Source organism: Danio aesculapii, chromosome 16, assembly GCF_903798145.1.
Source record: "Danio aesculapii chromosome 16, fDanAes4.1, whole genome shotgun sequence".
Lineage (NCBI taxonomy): Eukaryota > Metazoa > Chordata > Actinopteri > Cypriniformes > Danionidae > Danio > Danio aesculapii.
This window is the reverse complement of record NC_079450.1, coordinates 47370294-47392281: the sequence shown is the minus strand read 5'-3', so window position 1 is coordinate 47392281 and position 21988 is coordinate 47370294. Positions and strand designations below refer to the sequence as shown.

Here is a 21988-nt window from a genome sequence, read left to right as displayed (position 1 = left end):
TTTTGCTGCAGTGTTTGAAAATAGCACATCGTGCATCTCCCCAAACTGCAAAGATAGAGGTAACCTTCAAAACTATATAACAAAAAAGCACAAAGTTAAAAATGCAGAGCTCGTGTTTTTTTTTTCTTCAAATATCACAATCTACCCCTTCACCAAACCCCCACCACCATCAAACTTATAGCAAATGTGGATGTACTTTAGGTCTTCACCTTTTCACTTGGTTCTGCAGGAGAAGTAGTGACTCTTCGCTTTTCCGCCTCTTGCTTGAATGACAGAAAAGCTGTTAATGGTGTTTTAGCAGGTAATCCATGACCTTCATTGAACTCATCATCTTCATCACTTACAGATGCACCATCACTATCACTGCTGCTGCCTGCAATTAAAAAGCGAGTTTAAGCTGTACAGTCTATGCCAATTACACAAAGCATTTCATGTTTAAAATCATCATGTAAGAGAATAACATTACTGTATGGAAACATTCTTACTTGAATCAGCCAGTCTTGCAAACCCCCTTTTGCCCAACCTGGGTGTGTGACTACCCTTCCCCTTCCTCACTGTTTCCATGGAAACATGGCCAGGCTCCTGTCAGTTATAAAGGGTGATGAATGTGATTATTGGAAGGTGTTAAAGGCACCAGTGAGGACATGAAATACGTGACTGTGCATGCGTGCATATTCCAGTCGTCAGCTGAATGAAAACATTCTTGTTTATATGTTGACTATAATATTTTTACACACTAATATATGTATATTTATTATAGTGAACAATATGTATGATAACAAGAGTGTTTTTATTCAGATGATGACTGGATTATGCATATATATATCTAATAAGTTACACACACACACACACACACACACACACACACACACACACACACACACACACACACATATATATATATATATATATATATATATATATATATATATATATATATATATATATATATATATATATATTATTTTATTTCATTTTATCAATAAATATTTTACAATAATTATTAGCAAATAATATTAATTTAAAAATATTTACATATAAATATTTACATAATTTTTTTTTCAATACACTGAAAAATAACACTTTTCTTTATTTTTCCTTTTTTTCTTTCTCACAGTTCTGGTCCAAGATCTGTTTGCATGTATTTTAAGCAAACAACAGGCAATGCATATATTAGCACTCACTGCGGCCACACATACCTCAGGGGATTCTCCAGACGCCCCCTCGAGCGCTGCCTCCTCCTCCTCCTCTTTTTTAAAGACGGTGTAAAAGATGTAGACCAGCAGAGAATAGAAGGCATACATGTTTCCTTATGTGCGGATGTTCCAAAGACAGCGGCTGGAATTACACGCTTTGGCTTCACAGCATCCCTCTGCTCTTCTCACTCTGAAACACAATCAGACAAGTGTTATTAAACCCCTACTCCAGATGCAAATCCAGCACGGATGACATTCCCATTGTTGCCATGCTCCACAAAACGATGCTATTCCAGCCTTACCATCTGAGGTGGACCCTGCAGTCCCCGCATTCTGCTTTTTTCAGAACTACATGGTGATACCGCAGGAGTGTTTGTGTCTGTTCGCCAGTGTTCTGGGGGTTTGGATGGCAACACCAGCTCTTGATTCTGCACATCTGTCCAAGCTGCTATTCCTGGCTTTCTTTTCCCCTCCTCCTTCTTTTTCTCCTCCTCTTTCTTCTCTCCTAATATCATCTCTCTCCTCCCCCTTCCTCTCTCTCTCTCTCTCTCTCTCTGTTGTGCACTGCAGTGGTGGTGAGGTGAAACTGAAGGAGGTTGATAAAAGAGGAAGAACAGGAAGTCATATATGATATCACTAAGTGACGTCCATTTTATGATGAAGAATAACACAGAGCAGGCTGGAATCTATAGAATTTATTTCATAGATTCTACCACTGCATGACTGGGAATTAACACAAACTCAGATCAAGTCTGATGATGATCTTTTAGACTGTGTTGAAAATAATTAGATTTTTGATATGGTTTTTCAGAGGTGCAAAAACTGGTATTTAAGGTTATGTGGAAGGTTGCTGGACTATTTTAGCATGTTATTGTGTGGTTGATTATTCTTGGTTGATTATTCGTCAATAATGTGTTTTGCCCTGCTGAAAAAACAAATTAAAACAGCTTAAACCAGGCTAGGCTGGTTGGCTGGTTTTTAAAGGGGTTTTAGCCATTCCAGGCTGGTTTTCAGCCATTTCCAAGCTGGTCTTAGCTGGTCAGGCTGGGAGATGACCAGCTAAAACCAGCTTACTAGGCCAGCCAAAACCAGCTATGTCCAGCTTAAACCAGGCTGGTCAAGATGGTTTTAGCTAGTCATTTCCAGCTAAGACCAGGCTGGAAACCAGTCTGAAAATGGCCAAAACCCCTCTAAAACCAGCTGTTTGACCAGCTAAAACCAGCCAACCATTTTAGGCTGGTTTAAGCTCTTTTTTCAGCAGGTTGGGCAGTAGTTATTAATCATTTGGTACAGAAAAGGCTATAAAAGCTCACTCATTGTCACTTTAAGTGGTCTATAATAGTGAACTAATGAAGGAAATGCACATCCTGATATTGCAGTGTTCTTGCAATGATATTGCACGTCCTGAGTTCCAAGTGTTCCAGGGTCAACTAAGGTGGAGCTTATGATACAATGGTTCAACCAATCAGTCGTGCATGTGTGCTGGTCACGTGATGAGATAGAGTTGCTTTTTTTTCCTGTGATCTATTATTATCAATAATAAAATAATTAAAATGTTTACTCTAGGCTAAAATAATATTAAAATGTTCCCCTTCGGATGGGGAACTCCAATGCTATGTGGAAACTTCCACTATGGGGATTTCGTCAGAAACCAATCATCTGAAAGAGTATAAAAACGGGCCAATAATATGCCAATGAGTTGGCAGCGTCAGCGTGCACAGCTGGCGTCAATGACAATCAGTCACGCTATAAAGACGCAGCCAGTGCCATGCTCGACATCCTTTCGCTTTCAGAGCCTTTCACAAAGCTTCTGAGAGTCTTTGAGGGTATCTCCAACCTGTGTCTACAGAGAGAGATCGAGAAGCAGCTTCTCCCGGTCCAGAGCGCGTATACACAGTGGCAGATGGTCGAGCTGGGTTTTTCTCCCTTGCCTGGCATCCTTTGGGTCCGGCCCTCCAAGAGCGGTTTGTAGCTTTCCTTAAAGAGCAACACGGTCGTGCAGCGCGTCTTTTTCAAGACGTCACTCCGACACATTTCTGGATGCGGTGGTTTCCTATCCCCGGATGATGGGCACGAGCACAGCGTTTCATGTCTGGAGGTCCAGCATGTTAATGTGGTGCTCGTGGGCAGTACATGCCATCACTGTGATGTCATGTCTGTTGCGCAGTAAAGATCGCAGCTCCCTCTTGCAAAAGAGCCACCCACCCCAGTTCTCACCCGCACTGCGGTTGGCACTCGGGCAGATCTGAGGGTTTCAGTGGGAGTAAATTCGCCGCCCTCGGGCTGCGGACCTCTCGCTCCTCCACGCGCTCCATCCAAGCTTCAGGTGAAGAGAAGCGCTCCGTCCTTGGATGGTCGCTCTCTCACATGATGACACCGGGGGTCAGATGTCCATCGCTGCATCGGAGGATGCGCTGTCATTGTCTGATGAGGATGCGAGCCCGCTCGCTCCCTCCCTCCGGGGTGGAGAGCGCGGCGTTGCCATCTAAAAAGCAGACATGATGGCCGTGCTTTCTCGGGCTGCTTCGGCCGTGGGTCTGGTGATGGTTTATCCCCCAGCCCCGCGGCCGGACCGACTAGGTGGGTGTTATGCTGAGGATATAAGGAGACAAGACCTTTAAAGCCTCCCGTCCCCTTCTTCCCAGAAGTGCACAGTAAACTTACGCAGTCTTAAGGGCACTTTTTTCTGCCCGATCTGCGTGCGCTTCCATCCTCTCCATCCTTGGAGGGTGGGCTGTCAAGGTCTGATGAAGATTCGAACCCGCTCGCTCCCTCCGGGATGATGAGCGCGGTGTCGAATCTAGAAGCAGACTTTGAGGCTGTGCTTCCCCAGGCTGCTTCAGCCGTGGCTCTGGAGATGGTTTATCCCCCAGCCCCGCGGCCGGACCGATTAGAGGGGTGTGATGTGGAGGATGAAGGCAAGACCTTCTAAGCCTCCCCATCCCCTTCTTCCTGGATGGGCACAGTGTGCTGCGTGCGCCTTCGCCGTCACCTTGCAGCTATGGCCACCTACCAGCGCTACTAAGCGCAGGCGCTGGCCCGGCTGCACGAGGATGGTTCCGACCCAAGACTGAGCATGAGCTCTATACCGCAACCGACTTTGCTCTTAAAAAAAAAATTATAAAATAAAAAAATAAATAAAAAAAATAAATAAATAAAAAAAAGTCGGCTGTGTGTGCCCTGGGAAGGACGATGATCACATGCGTGATTCAGGAACGCCACCTCAGACTAAACCTGGCGATGTGTGCGTGGCGTTGACAAAGTTCGCTTTCTTAATTTACCCATATTCCAGGCTGGCCTGTTCGGCGACACCGTCGGTAAATTTGCCCAGGAATTCACGCCGGTGATAGAGCATTCGGAGGCGATGGGCGATGTCTCTATCGGCGGGATTGTATGACCACTCCCCCCCCGCCACCATCCACATCCACTGCTTTTTCACCGAGGATGCCTGCCTGCAGCTTTGCCCTGCTGCATCCGCCTGCGCCTCCGGCCACGCGGCTGCGCCGAGCATCGCGCAGGCAACCAGCGTCCCCCACCCAGGGCGCCGCTAAGTTCGGTAAACGGACCGCGAAGCGTCCCTGAGACGGGCCACTGGCACATCAGCAATCGTGCGGGTGGGACCACTTGCGGGGGCTCTGCCTGCCTGGTTAGTGCGGGCCAGCCCATCGCAATGGCTCATCCATACGATCAGACTCGGCTATGCGATTCAGTTCGCGAAACGGCCTCTCAGGTTCACGGGCGTGTATTTCACCAGGGTCAGCCCTGCATCCACCCCTGTCTTGCGAGAGGAGATTGCTGTCCTCCTGGCGAAGGATGCAATCGAGCCAGTCCCTCCAGCCAAGATGGAGCGCGGGTTTTACAGCCCGTACTTCATCGTGCCCAAAAAGAGCGGTGGGCTATGGCCAATCCTAGATCTGCACGTTTTGAACCGCTGAACCTCATCAAGATGGCGCCGTGGATGGCCGCTTCGGTGTGGAGCTCTTCAGTGTTTGCACTGTTTTTGTTAGTCTGTCCTGTTTAATGTTTATCAAACACGATCAGTTACACCAGGGACGAGCTGCTGGACATTCGGCAGTGCACACCAACTAATCAAAAACTGGATTTTGATTTTTGTGGCATTTTGCGGAACATTGTAGTCGGCGGATCAGCCGTATTGTGGAAACGCTACAAGACGCGCAAGCGTGGGAAGCGAGCCGGCGCGCTCGTCAGGCTAAGACAGCGCGGCTTCAGAACGGCGCTGCCCAGCATCCATCTGGCGAATCTCCGCTCTCCTCCTAACAAAATGGACGAACTACTTCTGCTCACATGCAAAAACAAGAACTTTAACAACTCTGCTGTCCTGTGATTTACGGAAACCTGGCTAAACGAAGCCATTCCGGACAGTGCATTAAACCTACCGGACTTTCAGCTGTACAGAGCAGATCGCGATATGGAGTCAACGGGCAAAACGCGTGGTGGTGGGACATGCTTTTACATCAACAGAAGGTGGTGTACGGATGTAACTGTGTTAAAGAAGATGTGCTGTCCTGATGTGGAAGTGCTTTTCATTAACTGTAAGCCGTTTTATTCACCAAGAGAGTTTTCCTCGTTCATTCTCGTCTGTGTTTACATTCCACCGCAAGCACACGTGAGTACTGCGCTGCAACAGCTGGCTGATCTGATCACAGAGACAGAACAACACCCGGACTCTGTTTTTATCATACTTGGGGACTTTAATCAGGCAAAACTCACACATGAGTTGCCTAAATTCAAACAGCACATTACATGCCCCACCAGAGGAAATAACATTTTGGACCATTGCTACACCACAATAAAGGATGCATATCACTCCGTCGCCAGAGCAGCTCTAGGACTCTCCGATCACTGCCTGGTTCATCTTATACCAACTTACAGGCAAAAACTTAAAACTACGAAGCCAGTATTAAGGAGTCAAGAGATGGACCAACGACACAGAGCAGGTCTTACAAGCCTGTTTTGAATGCACTGACTGGAATGTTTTTGAAGCTGCAGCCACAGATCTGGACGAGCTCACAGAGACTGTAACATCATACATCAGTTTCTGTGAGGAGTTATGCATCCCTACCAGGACCTACTTGTCATTTAACAATGATAAACCATGGTTCACACCAAAACTCAGACACCTTTGTCAGGCCAACGAGGATGCTTACAGGAGTGGTGACAAGATCTTGTACAATCAGGCCAGGAACACATTGACAAAGGAGATTGGTGTGGCTAAGAAAAGCTATGCCAAAAAGCTGCAAAACCAGTTTTCAGCTAACGACCCTGCATCAGTGTGGAGAGGCTTAAAAGATTTCACTAATAACAAGACACCGTCCCCCAGTATCGACAGCAATAAACATATTGCAAACGAGCTGAATATGTTCTACTGTAGATTTGACACCTTTGACCAGACACCTCACACCCGCCTGGACCATCTCCCTACACAGCCATCAACACCACATCAACACAGGCTGGACCATCTCCCTACACAGCCATCAACACCACATCAACACAGCCTGGACCATCTCCCTACACGGCCATCAATACCACATCAACACAGCCCAGACCATCTCCCTACACAACCATCAACACCTCCAGCCATCTTCCTCTCCCCCCCTGCACTTCAGATCAGTGAGGATAATGTGCGTCAGATCTTCAGTAAACAGAAGAGAAGGAAAGCACCAGGGCCAGATGGTGTCTCACCAGCCTGTCTGAGAACCTGCGCTGACCAGCTGACTCCCATTTTCTTACATATCTTCAATAGATCACTGGAACAGCGCAAAGTTCCATCCTGCTTTAAGCGCTCCACTATCATCCCAATCCCGAAGAAGCCAAAGATCACAGGACTCAATGACTACAGACCTGTGGCCTTAACATCTGGGGCCATGAAGTCATTCGAAAGACTGGTGCTAGCATATCTGAAGGACATCACTGGACCCCTGCTGGACCCCCTGCAGTTCGCCTATAGAGCAAACTGGTCTGTGGATGATGCAGTCAACATGGGACTGCATTATACCCTACAACATCTAGACAATCCAGGGAACTACGCAAGGATTCTGTTTGTAGACTTCAGTTCTGCCTTTAACACCATCGTCCCATCACTGCTTGAGTACAAACTGGCCCAGCTCTCTGTTCCTAGCTCTGTCTGTCAATGGATCACCAGCTTTCTGACAGATAGACAGCAGCTAGTCAGAATGGGCAAAATCACATCCGACAGCCGCACCATCAGCACTGGTGCCCCCCAGGGATGTGTTCTCTCCCCACTGCTCTTCTCCCTGTACACCAACGACTGCACTGCAAAAGACCCCTCCATCAAACTCATTAAGTTTGCAGACGACACTACTGTTATCGGCCTCATCCAGAACGGTGACGAGTCTGCATACAGACAGGAGGTGGAGCGGCTGGCGTTATGGTGCAGATAAAACAACCTGGAGCTGAACACGTTTAAAACAGTGGAGATGATAGTGGACTTCAGGAGAAACCCCCCTGCACTCCCCCCACTCACCATCATGAACAGCACTGTGGCTGCAGTAGAGTCATTCAGGTTCCTGGGCACCACCATCACTCTGGACCCCTCACACCCAGCACACTACCTGTTCGAACTGTTAACGTCTGGTCGGCGTTTCAGAGCACCAAGCACAAAAACAGCCAGACACAGGAAAAGTTTCTTTCCTCAGGCTGTCTACCTTATGAACAGTAAAATATTCCCCTACTGTGCAATAAATATGTGCAATACTTTCTCATACGCACTTGTACACAGCACCTTATATCAATATACAATGCAATACCTTCTACATTCGCACTTGTACACAGCACCTTATAACCTGTATATTTATAACAATCTGTACATACAACTCAACATCCAGGTTTCTTGACTAACCGCATCTGTTTAATGTTTATCTTTTTTTTTTTCATATTTATTTTGTGTTGTCACTTGTCACTTTATGTACACTGGAAGCTTCTGTAGCCAAAACAAATTCCTTGTGTGTGTGAAGCACACATGGCAATAAAACTGATTCTGATTCTGATTCACAGGCTGCGCTTCAGAATGCTTACGCAGATGCGCATCACCCGATGCATTCGTCCTTGGGATTGGTTTGCAGCAATAGACCTGAAGGACACGTATTCCATGTCTCCATACTTCCACGCCACAAAACTGCGGTTTGCGTTGTAAGGTCGAGCATGGCAGTACGGGTCCTCCCCTTCGGGCTTTCTCTGTCTCCGCGGGTTTTCACCAAGCTCATGGAGGGTGCCCCCAAGCCCCTTCGGCTCGCGGGCATCCGCATGCTCATTTATCTCGATGACTGGCTGATTTTAGCCCACTCCCGGGAGCAATTGATTATGCACAGAGACAAGGTGCTCCGGCAACTCCGCCCATTGGGGTTTCAGGTCAACCAAGAATAGAGCAAGCTCGCCCCCGTGCAGAGCATCTGCTTTCTTGGGTTGGAGCTGGTCTCGATCACCATGCCAAGTTAATGCTGAACTGTCTGAGAGAGTTCGACAGAAAAAAGGTGGTCCCCCTGAAATCTTTTCAGAGGCTCCTGGGGCATATGGCATCCGCAGCTGCGGCCACGCCGCTCGGATTGCTTCATATGAGACCACTAAAGCGTTGGCATCACGATCGGGTCCCCAGACGCGCATGGCATGCGGGCACACACCGAGTGATTGTCACTGTGCTGTGTCGCCGCACCCTCACCCCCTGGAAGGACCCCTCCTTCCTACGGGCCAGTGTGCCCCTAGGTCGGGTGTCCAGGCATGTTGTCGTTTCGGCAGATGCCTCCAGTACGGGTTGGGGGGCCGAGCGTAGCGGGCATGCTGCTGCGTGCCTGTGGAGGGGAACCCAGCTGCATTGGCATATCAACTGCCTAGAGCTGTTGGCAGTGTTTCTCGCTCTGCGCCGCTTTTTACCGGTGCTGAGGGGGCAACACCTGCTGGTCAGGATGGACAGCACAGCTGCGGTAGCGTATGCCATCCGTATTTGGGGTATACGCTCCTGCCCCATGTCTCAGTTCGCTCGCCGTCTGCTCCTCTGGAGTCATACGTGGCTGAAGTCGCTGCTTGCTATTCACACCCCAGATGGGCTCAACCGCGCGGCCAACGGGCTCTCACGGCAGCTCTGTCCCCGGGTGAATGGTGACTCCACCCCGAGTCTCGGGGCATGCATAAGTATGCGTTTCCCCCAGTGAGCCTACTCGCGCAGTTTCTGTGCAAGGTCAGAGAGGACGAGGAGCAGGTCTTGCTAGTTGCGCCCCCTGGCCCAACCGGACCTGGATATCAGAACTCTCCCTCCTCGCGACGATGGTGAGTAAAGTCACTCTAACTCCATCTGTGTCCCATATACCACATATACAAGCTCGTGAATTCTCATATCATCCCCATACATGTCCTGGTGGATCCTGGAGCGGCTGGTAACTTAATCTCTTCAAATTTCATCGCCCAAGATCGTATCCCTACAGTACGTAATGAAACTCAATACAAAATAACTATCATTCAGGACTCAACATTGGGCAATGGCAAAATCTCACGGCATACCAAAGAAGTCATCATTCAGTCCCCTCATCATCATCAAGAAAAATTAATCCTACTCATTCTTTCCCGAGCCAATGTTGATGTCATTCTAGGCAGGCCGTGGCTAGCAGAATATCAGCCCAACATAAATTGGAGCACCGGTGATATCCTAGAATTGAATACAGCATGTACCACCAAAGGCCCTGCTGTTCACCCTCTGCATCGGCCCTTTCTTTCTGTTTACTCCACCACCATAGAGGACTCACCTCATTCTTCAAAAACCTCAATTCCATCCATCTACACACCCTACCTCGAGGTTTTCAGCAAGGAACGAGCCACACAACTACCCCCACATTGGCCCTGGAATTGTAGTATCGACCTGCTGCCTAACGCCAAATTATGCATGGTAGGATTTATCCCCTATCCCGTCCTGCGCACGAGGCGATGGAAGATTACATCAATGTGGCCTAGCTAACAGTCCCTTCATATTTCAAAGTTTTATAAATGAGATCTTCAGAGACTTCCTCCATCGTTTTGCCATAATTTACATTGATGACATCCTAATTTACTCCTGTAATCTAGCAGAACACCAATCTCATGTCCAAAAAATCCTCCAGCGTCTCAAAGAGAACCATCTCTTTTTGAAAGCCGAAAAATGTGAGGTCCACCAACCCTCGATCTTCTTCCTTGGGTACATGATCTTTGCTGAGGGCGTCAGCATGGAAGAGAACCGAAGACACTGAAAGAGATTTCTGGGGTTCGCCAACTTTTACCGACGGTTCATCAAGAACTATAGTATTATAGATGGCGGTCGCTTGCCTGGACCCCTGAAGCATGCCAAGCCTTCGAACACCTTAAGGGAGTGTTCACTACTGCACCTGTCCTCTGTCATCCGGATCCCACACAGCCCTTCATTGTTAAAGTCGACACGGCTGATGCCGGAGTTGGTGCCATCCTCTCTCAGTGGCCTGGTGAACCCTGAATCCTCCATCCGTGTGCGTACTATTCACGGAAATGATCACCAGCGGAACAAAACTATGGCATCGGGGATTTACCTCTGTCACAAGGATATACCACCATTCTTGTTGTTGTAGATCATTTTTCTAAATCGTGCAAATTTACTTGCCTAGAAATGTAGTGCAAGGAGAGTAAAAGTATCTGTTGTAAATATTACTCAAACTATGAGTAAAAAGTACGCTGCAAATTTTAGATAGTAAATTTAACTACCTTAGAGTTAAAATGAACACTCCAAGAAATAGGTCGATACCTCATGACTTACTGCAGCAGAGAACAACATCGCTGGTCTGAGTTTCTCCCATGGGCTGAATATGCACAAAACTCATTAACTCACTCATCAGAACTTACCCCCTTTTAGTGCGTCTTAGGATTTCAGCCTCCATTGTTCCCGTGGTCTGGTGAGCAGTCCCAGCGGTCGATGAATGGTTTCGGCGTAGTGAGAGGGTGTGGGACAGTGCCCATGTTCGTCTTCAGCAGGCTGTAAGAACACAAGAGTTCCAGGCCAATTGCCGACATTGTTCACACCCTCCCTACCAACCAGGAGAGCGGGTCTGGCTCTCTACGAGGGACGTCAAGCTACGGCTACCCAGCAGGATACTCAGTCCAAGGTATGTGGGTTCGTTTAAGATCATTAAACAAATCAATGAAGTGACTTACCAGTTAAAGCTTTCTGCTAACTACTGTATATCTCCTTCCTTCCATGTATCCCTGCTTAAACTGGTCCACCCGGAGGCTGACCCTCACCATTGGACATTCACCAAGTGAATTTCATGACTGCTATCCTGTGTATGACCCTGCCTGCCTTGATCGCGTATGTTCTCTGTCTTTGCACTGTCAAAAGGCGTACCGAACCAAACCGTACCGTACCACTTATTTTGGCATCCTTTCGAAAGGGTACCAAACACGAGAAAGGGTACCAAAAGGCGGAGCTAGACGTGCAGCTGAACGCTATTGGTTTACAGAGAGGCGTCATTCGCTTACACAACAAGCCAGAATGAAAACAAAAAACCCGCCATGGTTGAAATACACAGCCGACAAGCCGAGACATTACAGCGGAATTATTTATACATATAATAACGAGCCATGGTTGACCTGGGCTCAAACAAACATTGTCGTTGTCATGATGAACAGCCACAAAGCCAAGAAGAAGAGCAGATTTACCCTGTGCCCCGTAGTTTTTTAAGAGCCAGTCTGAGTCGCGAGCGCTTTCTCTTTCTTGCTTGCGTTCGCCGCGCGTCTGTATCTGAAATAACAAACTTCTTGAGCTGATGATAATAACCTGCGCTTGATTATTGACGTGCTTTTGAAACCCGATCCTGTCAGACACTGACAAACACGGAAAAAAATGGGAGAAAAAAAGGGAGAAGTCGGAAAAAAAGGAGCACATTATTTTTCAGCAAACGTGAACAAACTGCCTTGTTTAACTATTACGATGCGGTTCGGTTTGTTACGGGTAACCTTTATCAGGCAAAAGGGTACCCTTTTGGTGGGCGTGGTGTATGACAAAGTTTCAGTCTACGTCATTCTCACTCGAGGAAATGTCTACAATAAAGCTGTACGAGTCACTTACATATCATATGAGAAGCACTTCTCACAAAACAGATGCTTTATACACATAAATACTTGTGTAGAAATGTTTATTACTATTTTTTCTATGAACATGAGTTGATTATAACTGCAGATCAATGACAATGCGAAACAGCCTACTGTAACATCTGCAATTATAGTAAATAACTAAATAAATGAACACATATATACACATACAGCTCCTTACAGTCTCGGATATGTTACCAACTACAGAAGAACACACACAACAGAAATTTCGTCCGTATTTAGGTTCAAAACAACACAAAATATAGCCCACAGTCAGTGAAAACCTCTCATCTGTGTCTGTAATCTTCAGCAGAACATGTAGCCTCTGTTAGAGAGTAATTCCATCATTCCCAGTTCATATTAGTCCAAAATGTGAAGATAATAAGTTAGTTAATAATGGCATTTTGTTCATGTTTGCTGAAAAATAATGTGCTCCTTTTTTTCCGGCTTCTCCTTTGTTTCTTCACGCTTCACTCTTGCGTTTGTCAGTGTCTGACAGGATCGGGGTTTAAAAGCACGTCAATAATCAAGCGCAGGTTATTATCATCAGCTCAAAAAGTTTGTTATTCAGATATAATGTTAGACGTGCGCTAGCAAGAAAGCAAAACCGCTCGCGCCTCAGACTGGCTCATAAAAAACTACGGGGCACAGGGTAAATCTGCTCTTCTTCTTGGCTTTGTGGCTGTTCATCCAGACGACGACAAGGTTTGTTTGAGCCCAGATCGACCATGGCTCGTTATTATATGTATTTCTAATTCTGCTGTAATCTCTCGGCTGTGTATTTCAAACATGGCGGGTTTTTTGTTTCATTCTGGCTTGTTGCGCAAGCGAATGACGTATCTCTGTAAACCAATAGCGTTCAGCTGCGCGTGTGGCTCCGCCTTTTGGTACCCTTTCTCGTGTTTGGTACCCTTTCGAAAGGGTGCCGAAAAAGTGGTACAGTACAGTTCGGTTCTGTACGCTTTTTGACAGTGGAAACGGCCATAAAAGCGTACCAAACCGAACCGTACCAATCAGTGGAAACAGGCCAATAGAGAGCGGCGGCACTGATTACAACCAATATCCTACGTTGAGTAATGAACAGTCTTACATGCAAATACTGAGGAAATTAACTAACCTTCACAAATCGCGATGATGCGGTTAGGATGGGACTCAAAAACTGGCACCTAAATTTGCACTGTCGCATCACATGACCAGCTACCGCACGCACGCACATCTCATTGGTTGAAACATTGTATCGATTGGTTGAAACATTGCATCATAAGCTTCACCCTTGTTTACCCTGGAACACTTAGAACTCTGTAATATCAGGACGTGCTGAAGGGAATAGTCAATGAGGGCATAGAGATGATTTTAGATACAGCACAGTTGTCATCTGGAATGTTCTGGATGGTTGCTATCGGGACTATGAGTTTGCTAGAGGTTTCTGATTGGTTGCTAAAAGCTAGGTGTTTGCTAGACCTAGGGTGTTCTAGTGGTTAGGTCATTTCCAGTTTTTTTTTTTTATTGTTTTGCCACAAACTTCAGAACCCTGATATCAATTTGTAAGGCTCTAGCCACAAAACTCTAAACAGTCACTACAACATGCAGTGTTCAAAACATTGCATGTTGTGTTCATTCGTTTGGAGAAGTCTTGCATTTGCAGGATCATTGGTTCACATAATCCTTTTATGATACAAATACTACAGGAACAACTTTTGATCACACACAACTTTTGATCACACGCACACGCACGCACACACACACACACACACACACGCACACGCACAATTTCAATAAACAATCTTTAACAATCATTAAAATTTGTTTATAATTTACGATACAAGTTTCATTGTTGTTTATACACAAGTGTAGAGGGAACAGTACAGACAAAACTAAAGTTTTATTCATTCAATCATGACGTAAGTAAAAAAAAAAAAAAAGTTAAGTTAACAAAAGTATTTCTCACTGCACATCCCCATTTCGAAAAGCTGACCTATGGCATGATATATAACATGCAAAATACATTTGGATTTGACATACTGTATATAAAATGTCAAATTTGTCAAAATATTGACTAGAAATATTGTCTCTACTAGAACAGTGTGTTTTGTGTGTGCGGAGGCTCTTTTGTGAGGCTTTACATTTTTGATCCTTTAAAGCATTATCTGTTGACTAGAAGCTTTAATTAGTTTAACTTCTGTTAATGCTGTTGTCAATCTTATGTCGATTTTGCTTCAGAAACTCTTTTGCTTAAGAGATTACTTTTGATGTTTCAATACTACTTTGTTATTGACTCTGTTTTGTTAATTTGGGATCGGGTTAGTAGAGAGGGGGTGCCATTTTTCTTTTTGTAATAGTTTTTTCTCCTGTTTATGTTAGTAAGAGAGTGAGGGTATTTTGATGTATTTTTTCTTTTCTTTTCTTTTCTTTGATAGATTATTTAGTTCCCCCTTTCTATGAGTTAGAGAACTTTTTGAAGTCTCTCTTGAAACCCTCCCTTAATTACTGAATAAATCTTTTTAGAGTTTGCCTCATGGGGACTCACAAACACCACTAACATTCTGTTGCATACCTGTGTTCGAAACGTAACAGAAACGTAACGACAAAACGTAACAGAAACGTAACAAAAAAGGTTCTTTATAGGGAATGTTATTTTTGATACAAAAATGGTTTAGTTTTGTATCAAAAATAACATTCCCTAAAAATAACCTTTTTATGCAATGGAAATCTTTCTTGAATGTTAAAGATTTTCCATCGAAATATAAATACCAATAAAGAACCTTTATTTTTAAGAGTGTACCCAAGATGTATTTATTTTTATGAACCATCAATCCAAAACTGCATAAACAGGGTTATGTTGCAATTTGACATTTAGAGAAATGATTGAATTTAAAGCAGTATGTAAATTTGCCATGGGCAACCTGATTATAATATGAAGTCATGACAACCCTGGTTTAAACAGAGTCCCATTCTTTCTTTACAAAGGGCTGTATTGTTCATGATGCTGAACTATTTATTCATTGCTAAGGGTTTTTACAAGCCTTTAGTGTCACTGTAATGGATTTCAAGCAAACTCTACTTTGTGTAGTGAAACATACAGTACTGCAACATTAGCTTATGACAGAAGGCCTTTACATACAACAATATCACATTAGCAGTGTGTATATATGCTAATAACATGAGAACAATGAAGAAATGGTTGACTTTGGAAATCGTTGCTTCCCTCCCAAGTCAGTCCCAGCTTTTCAAATCAATCAGAAATTTATTAAGGGCTTTCCTGGTAGTCCAGCAACCTAATGCCATTATGACATTAAGCATCCCTCTGAGGAGTCCTTCTGTAGGCAACATAAGGAAACCCAAAGCTCCAGATTTGCTCCTTGGGGAAACTAATAAAGGGAGACTGAGGGCAACACTTCCCACTGCCCCTGCAACATTTTCGGCAAAAGCACACACTGTCAGCGAACAGGAAAGCGTAGAGAAGGCCAGGCAGCGGGACATAATGACCAATCCATCTGACGACAGCCAATCGGACAGTATTATGAAAAAACTGGAGCCAATCAGGAGGATGCGGGCTGTGATGTGGTCGTCACTAAGCCACAGAAGGTCAAATGTAAAAAACACAGGTCCAAGTGATTCACCTGCCCATTCCAGATCATTCGTGATGTTATGGTTACTGGGAGAAAAGAATGAAAGAATGGAGGAACAGCCAATCAGGATGAAGCCCAATGAGGATGCTCTGTGGTTCTGCAAATAGAAAACATCTTAAATCTTACTATGGAGTAGTGCTCTTTTTAAATTCATGGTGCTGTTATTTTAAAGTAGGGCTGATATGAAAATGATTTATTTTTGCATAAAATCAAGATCACAATTTTCTCATGATTCTGTAGATGTAAAATAAAGGTTAATATGAGTAGCCTATTATTATTATTATTATTGTTGTTGTTGTTGTTAATTCCAACCCAGGCTCATTCTGAAAACATAGTCCCGTGGACATTTCTGGAGACTGCGAAATATATAGCCAGGGGTACGTACGGCTGCATTTCATTTTTTTAAGCGAACGATGCGGCGGTGTGACGCCGTTCCTTTCGGCGCTTGCCGGCCGGCCACTCGCCTCCGTGTGGAGGGCTTTCCCACTGCAACCAGTTTGTCCGGTTAGCTCTTCGTGTACTTTGGCGGACTCGAGGCGCAAAGAGGGGCTGACCACGACGACGACCGAGTTCGAGTCCGGGGAAGAGCGGTTCCAGAAATCGGGTAAGAAAACAAAAACAAAATCCAAAAAATTAAGCAAACAAGTTTGTCACAGGGTGAGAATGTGGTCAAAATCCGAAAACGTGGTAAAAATTAGACGAGGGCTTTTCTTTTTCTGGACTGCTTTTGTGAATCGTCGTTGGTTGGGTTTAGGGACGGAGGAGGGTGGGTCAGCTGATTGGCCGGTCGCACGGTCAATCATTTTGTCATCCAGGCAGACAGGCGGAAGGTCGTTCGACAGCGGCCTCTAGCGGGTTTACGCAAGAACGGCGCGGGAAAAAGCGCATACAGTGGCCTCTCGCGGATTCGTGAAAACAAAAACTGCAAAAATACGTACCCCCCGGGACGTATTTCGTGGTCTCCAGAAACGTCCACGGGACTACGTTCTCAGAATGAGCCTGGGTTGGTTAATTCTCAAACATATGGTAAAAAAAACAATAATAATAGTAGGCCTGTGTGTAAGTCTACTGTTGGTTAAAATGCTAAATTTTGTTTAGGCTTTGAATAGTGGACTTTAAATGACTTTAAAAATGTCCTGGTTTTTTATTCACAGTAAAGTGATTAAATCAGAATACAACTACTCATAATTCTAAAGTTGAATTATTATGTTTCAGACATATTCTTGTCATTTGTCATTGACAACATTATTAGACCATTTTTATCATTGGTAAAACGAGAATATCTGTCATCATCAGATTCCCTGTTTCATTATATTCAATGTTATATAGGCTAGAGTAGTCATACTGAGTAAACATTTATTTGCATTTGGGGTGTAACGATACACCAAAGGCACGATTCTGTTCGGTTCACGGTTTTGGAGCCATGGCTCGGTTCGGTTTCTGTTTGTTGTGGGGTTAGGGTTGATGTCATCTTAACAGCAATGCTAAGGAACAAAAGATTCACTTAATAACAAGAACAACTAAACTTTTTCTTCATTAACTTTGCCATCACATTTTTAGTACAGTCAGGATACCTGAGTAAACAACAATATGGTGGTGTATCGCCATATTTTGGTTCGGGTTGTTATATTGTTACACCCCTAATTTGCATGCACAACACTTTGTGTTCGCTAAGAAAGAAAAAAAAAAAACATATCAAATGCTTGCCATAATCATAACTCTAAAATGTGATTTGATCATGTAAATGACTTGCGCACCGGTTTCAATTTTACTGCAGAGTGCGGCTCATGTCATGACTGTCGTCACACTGAGGAAAAAAAACACACACGCATATCATACTTCCCGTGTGGCTCTCAAACGCTCGCTCTGTGCCACAAACTGAACATTATTTACAACTTTATTACCTGTTATTCACAGCATATGCAGGTTCTGTTCACTAAAGTCATCATTCAAGGGTACGCGCGCATCCTCTCGGTGTTAAACAAACTGCGTCAGCTCATGTGCGATTTCGCCGCCGTGAATACATCATAACATTAAGACAGAAATGACATTTTTGGGTGAATTACGTCTTATAAATATAGTATGTGAAACTTTAAATACCATTTGGAGGTGGCCATGTAGCCGAGCAATGTATATAAAACAATGTGAAGACTTGTGCGACTGCCATTATGCTTCTGTCTGTTCTTGAAAATATAATTGGCTAAATCATGGAATCGTGTGGAGGGTCGAATTGAGATTGCGATCTTTTTTCGATTAATCGTGCAGCCCTATTTCAAAGCATGTTTTCAAAGTTTTTCTTTTTTAAAATTTATATTTCTAAAATTGATAAAATAGATTTTTTAAATTGTGTAATCTGTAGTAAAAGACTACATTACCCATAATGCTATACAGCAAAACGAGCCAAAACAGCTCCTGCTGCAACACTATGATGGAGAATTAACCCCTTCATTGTAACCACAGGTTTTTCAATACATATACAATAATAATGATACTACATTTTAACTACTACATTTTAAACCTGAACTTATTTAAACAAACTGTACATCATATGCATATCTCATATTCAATAACTGTGAACTCAACAAATGAGGTGACAGTAAAAGTGATAATTCACCCAAAAATAAAACTTTAATCACCATTTACTCTCCTTCAAGTGGTTTTAAACCTTTGTGAGATTCCTTTTACACAAAAGAAGATTCTGAAAAACGTTACAAACTTGTAACCACTGACTTCCATCATAGGAAAAACAAACTATGGGAGTCAATGACTACGTTTACATGGACATCAGCAATCAAATTATTTGCCTTTATCTGAATAAGACAATAATATGATCAAGGTGTTTACATTACTTGCTTTTTGAATGTTCCTTTCATGATCCCACTTTACATGTTTTAGCACATAATTTGATTTACACCACTGCGTTACCTCGCCATCCACGTTTCCTCCAGAGTTTAATTTTTAATTTTTATCGACTTTAACTGCAGTTTGGCACTTTCACTTACATTCAGCAACATTTCATGCATGCCCCTCCTGACAAGATATTGGATGCGAGTATGAACCGCTGGAAGAGTGTTGTTAGAATGGAATTTGATACAGCACGCAGTATGGGAAAACAAAAACCTCAGCAAACCTCAGCATTTCATGATGCAGGTGTCTGTGGTCCTTTGCTGACTCAGTAGGTGCAAAGAATAGTGTCAAACAGCCATGTGTTTACTAGGGATGCACCGATACCATTTTATCGAACCGATCCAATACCAAAATTCTGAGTATAGACCGATACAGATCTAACCCTGATACTGTGCCTTTTTTTTTTTTAAGGCACAGTTTCTATAGTTCTGGTGATAAACTCAAATAATATATCTTCTTTAGTAAAAATAAAAGACAATAGGCCTACTGTAAATGACAGACGACACAATCTAACTAAAAACATGATGCTTGCTGTAAACTAGGCTACATTATTTGAGCATTCATTACGACATTGATAAGATCTGTTGTGGTCAAGCTTGTTTCCTTTTTTTAATATTAAAATCTTTCTTTGAAAACAGAAACTGGTCTGTTAAATAAAATATTAATATAAATAAAATTACTGTGAAAGATTCACAGTCTCAGAGTAGCCTATATTGGCCTAAATAATTTTCTGTTACTGACAATCCATATTGTGCCTGTCAGTTTGACTTTTTATTAATTTAATCAACTACTTTGGCCACAATGAGCCAGGCTTTACAAACTATTCGCAGCACTGAAAGTATTCCCCTCGCAAGAATAAACTCAGTCGGAAGGATGAGAGAACAGAAACTTTTAATATTACAAAATAATTTTATGGAGCGGCGCATGTCGCTTCTGCACAGCCAGTGTGTGAATGATGCGCTCGATGCATCACTGAGACACAGCGCGCAGCCCTCCGGTATCTGCGGACTTTTTCAAAACTGAGCAGCAGAAAGGGAAGAAATCAGTGCCGTATATTAACTGGAATAAATAGTCTTGGAGAAATTTTTTCGTGTTGTCATTAATGCGGCACGCAGTTTGAATTGTGAATGAATGGAGAATGACTGACAGACGTGGCAGCGGGAAGCGCTGAATTGAACATGAATTTCAGTACTTGAATATTCATCTGTGCTTCACATTAAACTATAGAACGGCTTCAGAACATTTAGGATATAGTAGGCCTACATGACAACTTTCTAATAGTAGTCTACCTTCATGGCTTTTGTTGGCTTATAAATGGCACGGAATATAGCGCATGCGCAAGATCGGATTTGGATTGGTACCAGCTGGCCGATACCCGATCCATAAAAATATATTGAACCGATATCCGATCCAAGTATCGGGATCGTTGCAACCCCAGTGTGTACGAAATTTCCTGTCACTAAATGCAGCGAAAAACCCTACATCATAGTAATAGTTTAAGGTGTTTACATGTCTGTACTGCACTTCAATAATGCGACTAAAATCGACACACTCCACATGTCTTAATTTGATTTCCGTTTAGTTCGATTACGACCTTTAATCTGATAAAATTATTTAAAAATCGCTGTTTACACAGTAGACTCTTAATCAGAATACTGTCTAAATCGTATTAAAATCGGATTACTGGAGTCCATATAAACATACTCAATGTTACAGGTTTCCAGAATTTTTTAAAATAACTTATTTTGTTTTCAACAGAAAAAAAGAAACTCAAAAAGGTTTAAGACAAGAGAATGTTGAGCAAATGATGACAAGTTTCAGTTTTGGGTAAACTTTCCATATAGTGTTAAATTCTTAAGCAAAATCTTTGCTCAAAACAGACCTTTCCTTTCTTGAGTTTCCCCCTGTTTTGTTTCTTTTGCTGTTCCGTGCTCTTTGTAATGCATTAAAGATATTGAAATAATATTTACCTTGAACAGCCAATAAGCAGCATGAAGTGATGAGACAGACAAAATGATGTGTGTCACAGCTGTAGCAAACACTTTTACAAAATCCATCAGTGCCCTAAATACATAAAACAGATTGTTGAATCAGTAAAAAAAGTGCATTTACATTTATATGTCATAAATAATATTAACCATGCAGGCCACACTTTACAAAAAGGATATTTAGTACTATCAGTACTACTTATTGAAGAACAATACTTCTATGGCATGAATTATAATGCATTGCTAAAATGAAAAGTTGTGCTTGTTAACTTTAGTTTATGCAAGAACTAACAATAACACCTTTATTTCCATGAACTAACACTGAGAATGATGAATTAATACTCCAATAATATATTGTTCATTGTTTAAACATGCTATTAAATATATTAACTAATGCATAAGTGTTACTAAAATACAAAGCAAGAAATTACAATGAAAGAATAAAATAGGTCTGCAATTATTGCAACAAACTTGCCAGTAAAACTAATCTACTAGTTTATGTCTGGAAGCTGAACTAAGATAACTGTAGCGGACAGGACTGACTGTCACACCCTACCTGAGTAGAGAAGTCTCATTGTTCAGCGTGTAATTGCAGAGACATGGCAGACTACGGATCGTCACACTACTGGTTTAGGAGATAAATAAAAGTGTCAGTCAGTCTGTTCAAAGACAAAATGCCAGAAACTGTTTTTCTCATATGCTCGCTGCTGTTTATCAACAACTCGGGCGAGCACAGGAAGTGTGTGCAGCTCTGCGTTTAGCCGGTGGTGGAGTGTGTTCTGCCCTCTAGAGGACGAGAAAGGAACAGCACCAATGGTTCCAGAGTGTGGTGACCAATATTTCGATAAACTAAAATGATGTACACTTGCTATTATACTTATATAAAAATCTCTCTTTCTCTTAGTTTCCTAGCATAAGTGCTATGTCAAATATGTTGTGCGTTTATTGCTTAAGTAAAAACTGACAGTATTGTTAAACAACAAATTGAAGACCAGTAACAATTCCCTGCTGAAAAATCCAGCTTAAACCAGCTTAGGCTGGTTGGCTGGTTTTAGCTGGTTGACCAGCCTGGTTTTAGAGGGATTTTAGCCATTTCCAGCCTGGTCTTAGCTGGTCAGGCTGGAAAATGACCAGCTAAATCCAGCTAAAA

The 21988-nt window shown here is 43.2% G+C and overlaps 1 protein-coding gene and 1 long non-coding RNA gene across 2 annotated transcripts in view; both read right to left on the bottom strand.

Moving 5' to 3' along the window:
• si:ch211-257p13.3 (kinesin-like protein KIFC3) overlaps positions 1–1737 on the bottom strand; it is a 42435-nt gene extending 40698 nt beyond the window's left edge. Inside the window, exons 1-4 of the mRNA XM_056475424.1 lie at positions 1499–1737; positions 1200–1386; positions 486–582; positions 210–373 (exon numbers count right to left, since the gene is read on the bottom strand). Of these exons, the coding sequence (XP_056331399.1) occupies positions 210–373; positions 486–582; positions 1200–1304 (366 nt within the window). The 5' untranslated portion in view covers positions 1305–1386; positions 1499–1737. The remainder of the gene's footprint in view (positions 1–209; positions 374–485; positions 583–1199; positions 1387–1498) is intronic.
• A 12497-nt stretch (positions 1738–14234) lies between these two features.
• Positions 14235–21594, bottom strand: LOC130243321 (uncharacterized). Its single transcript, XR_008839131.1, has 3 exons — positions 21395–21594; positions 20821–20914; positions 14235–16040 (listed from the first exon to the last, which is right to left on the bottom strand). It is a non-coding gene; the product is annotated as an uncharacterized LOC130243321 (long non-coding RNA).
• Between the last annotated feature and the right edge of the window lie 394 nt (positions 21595–21988).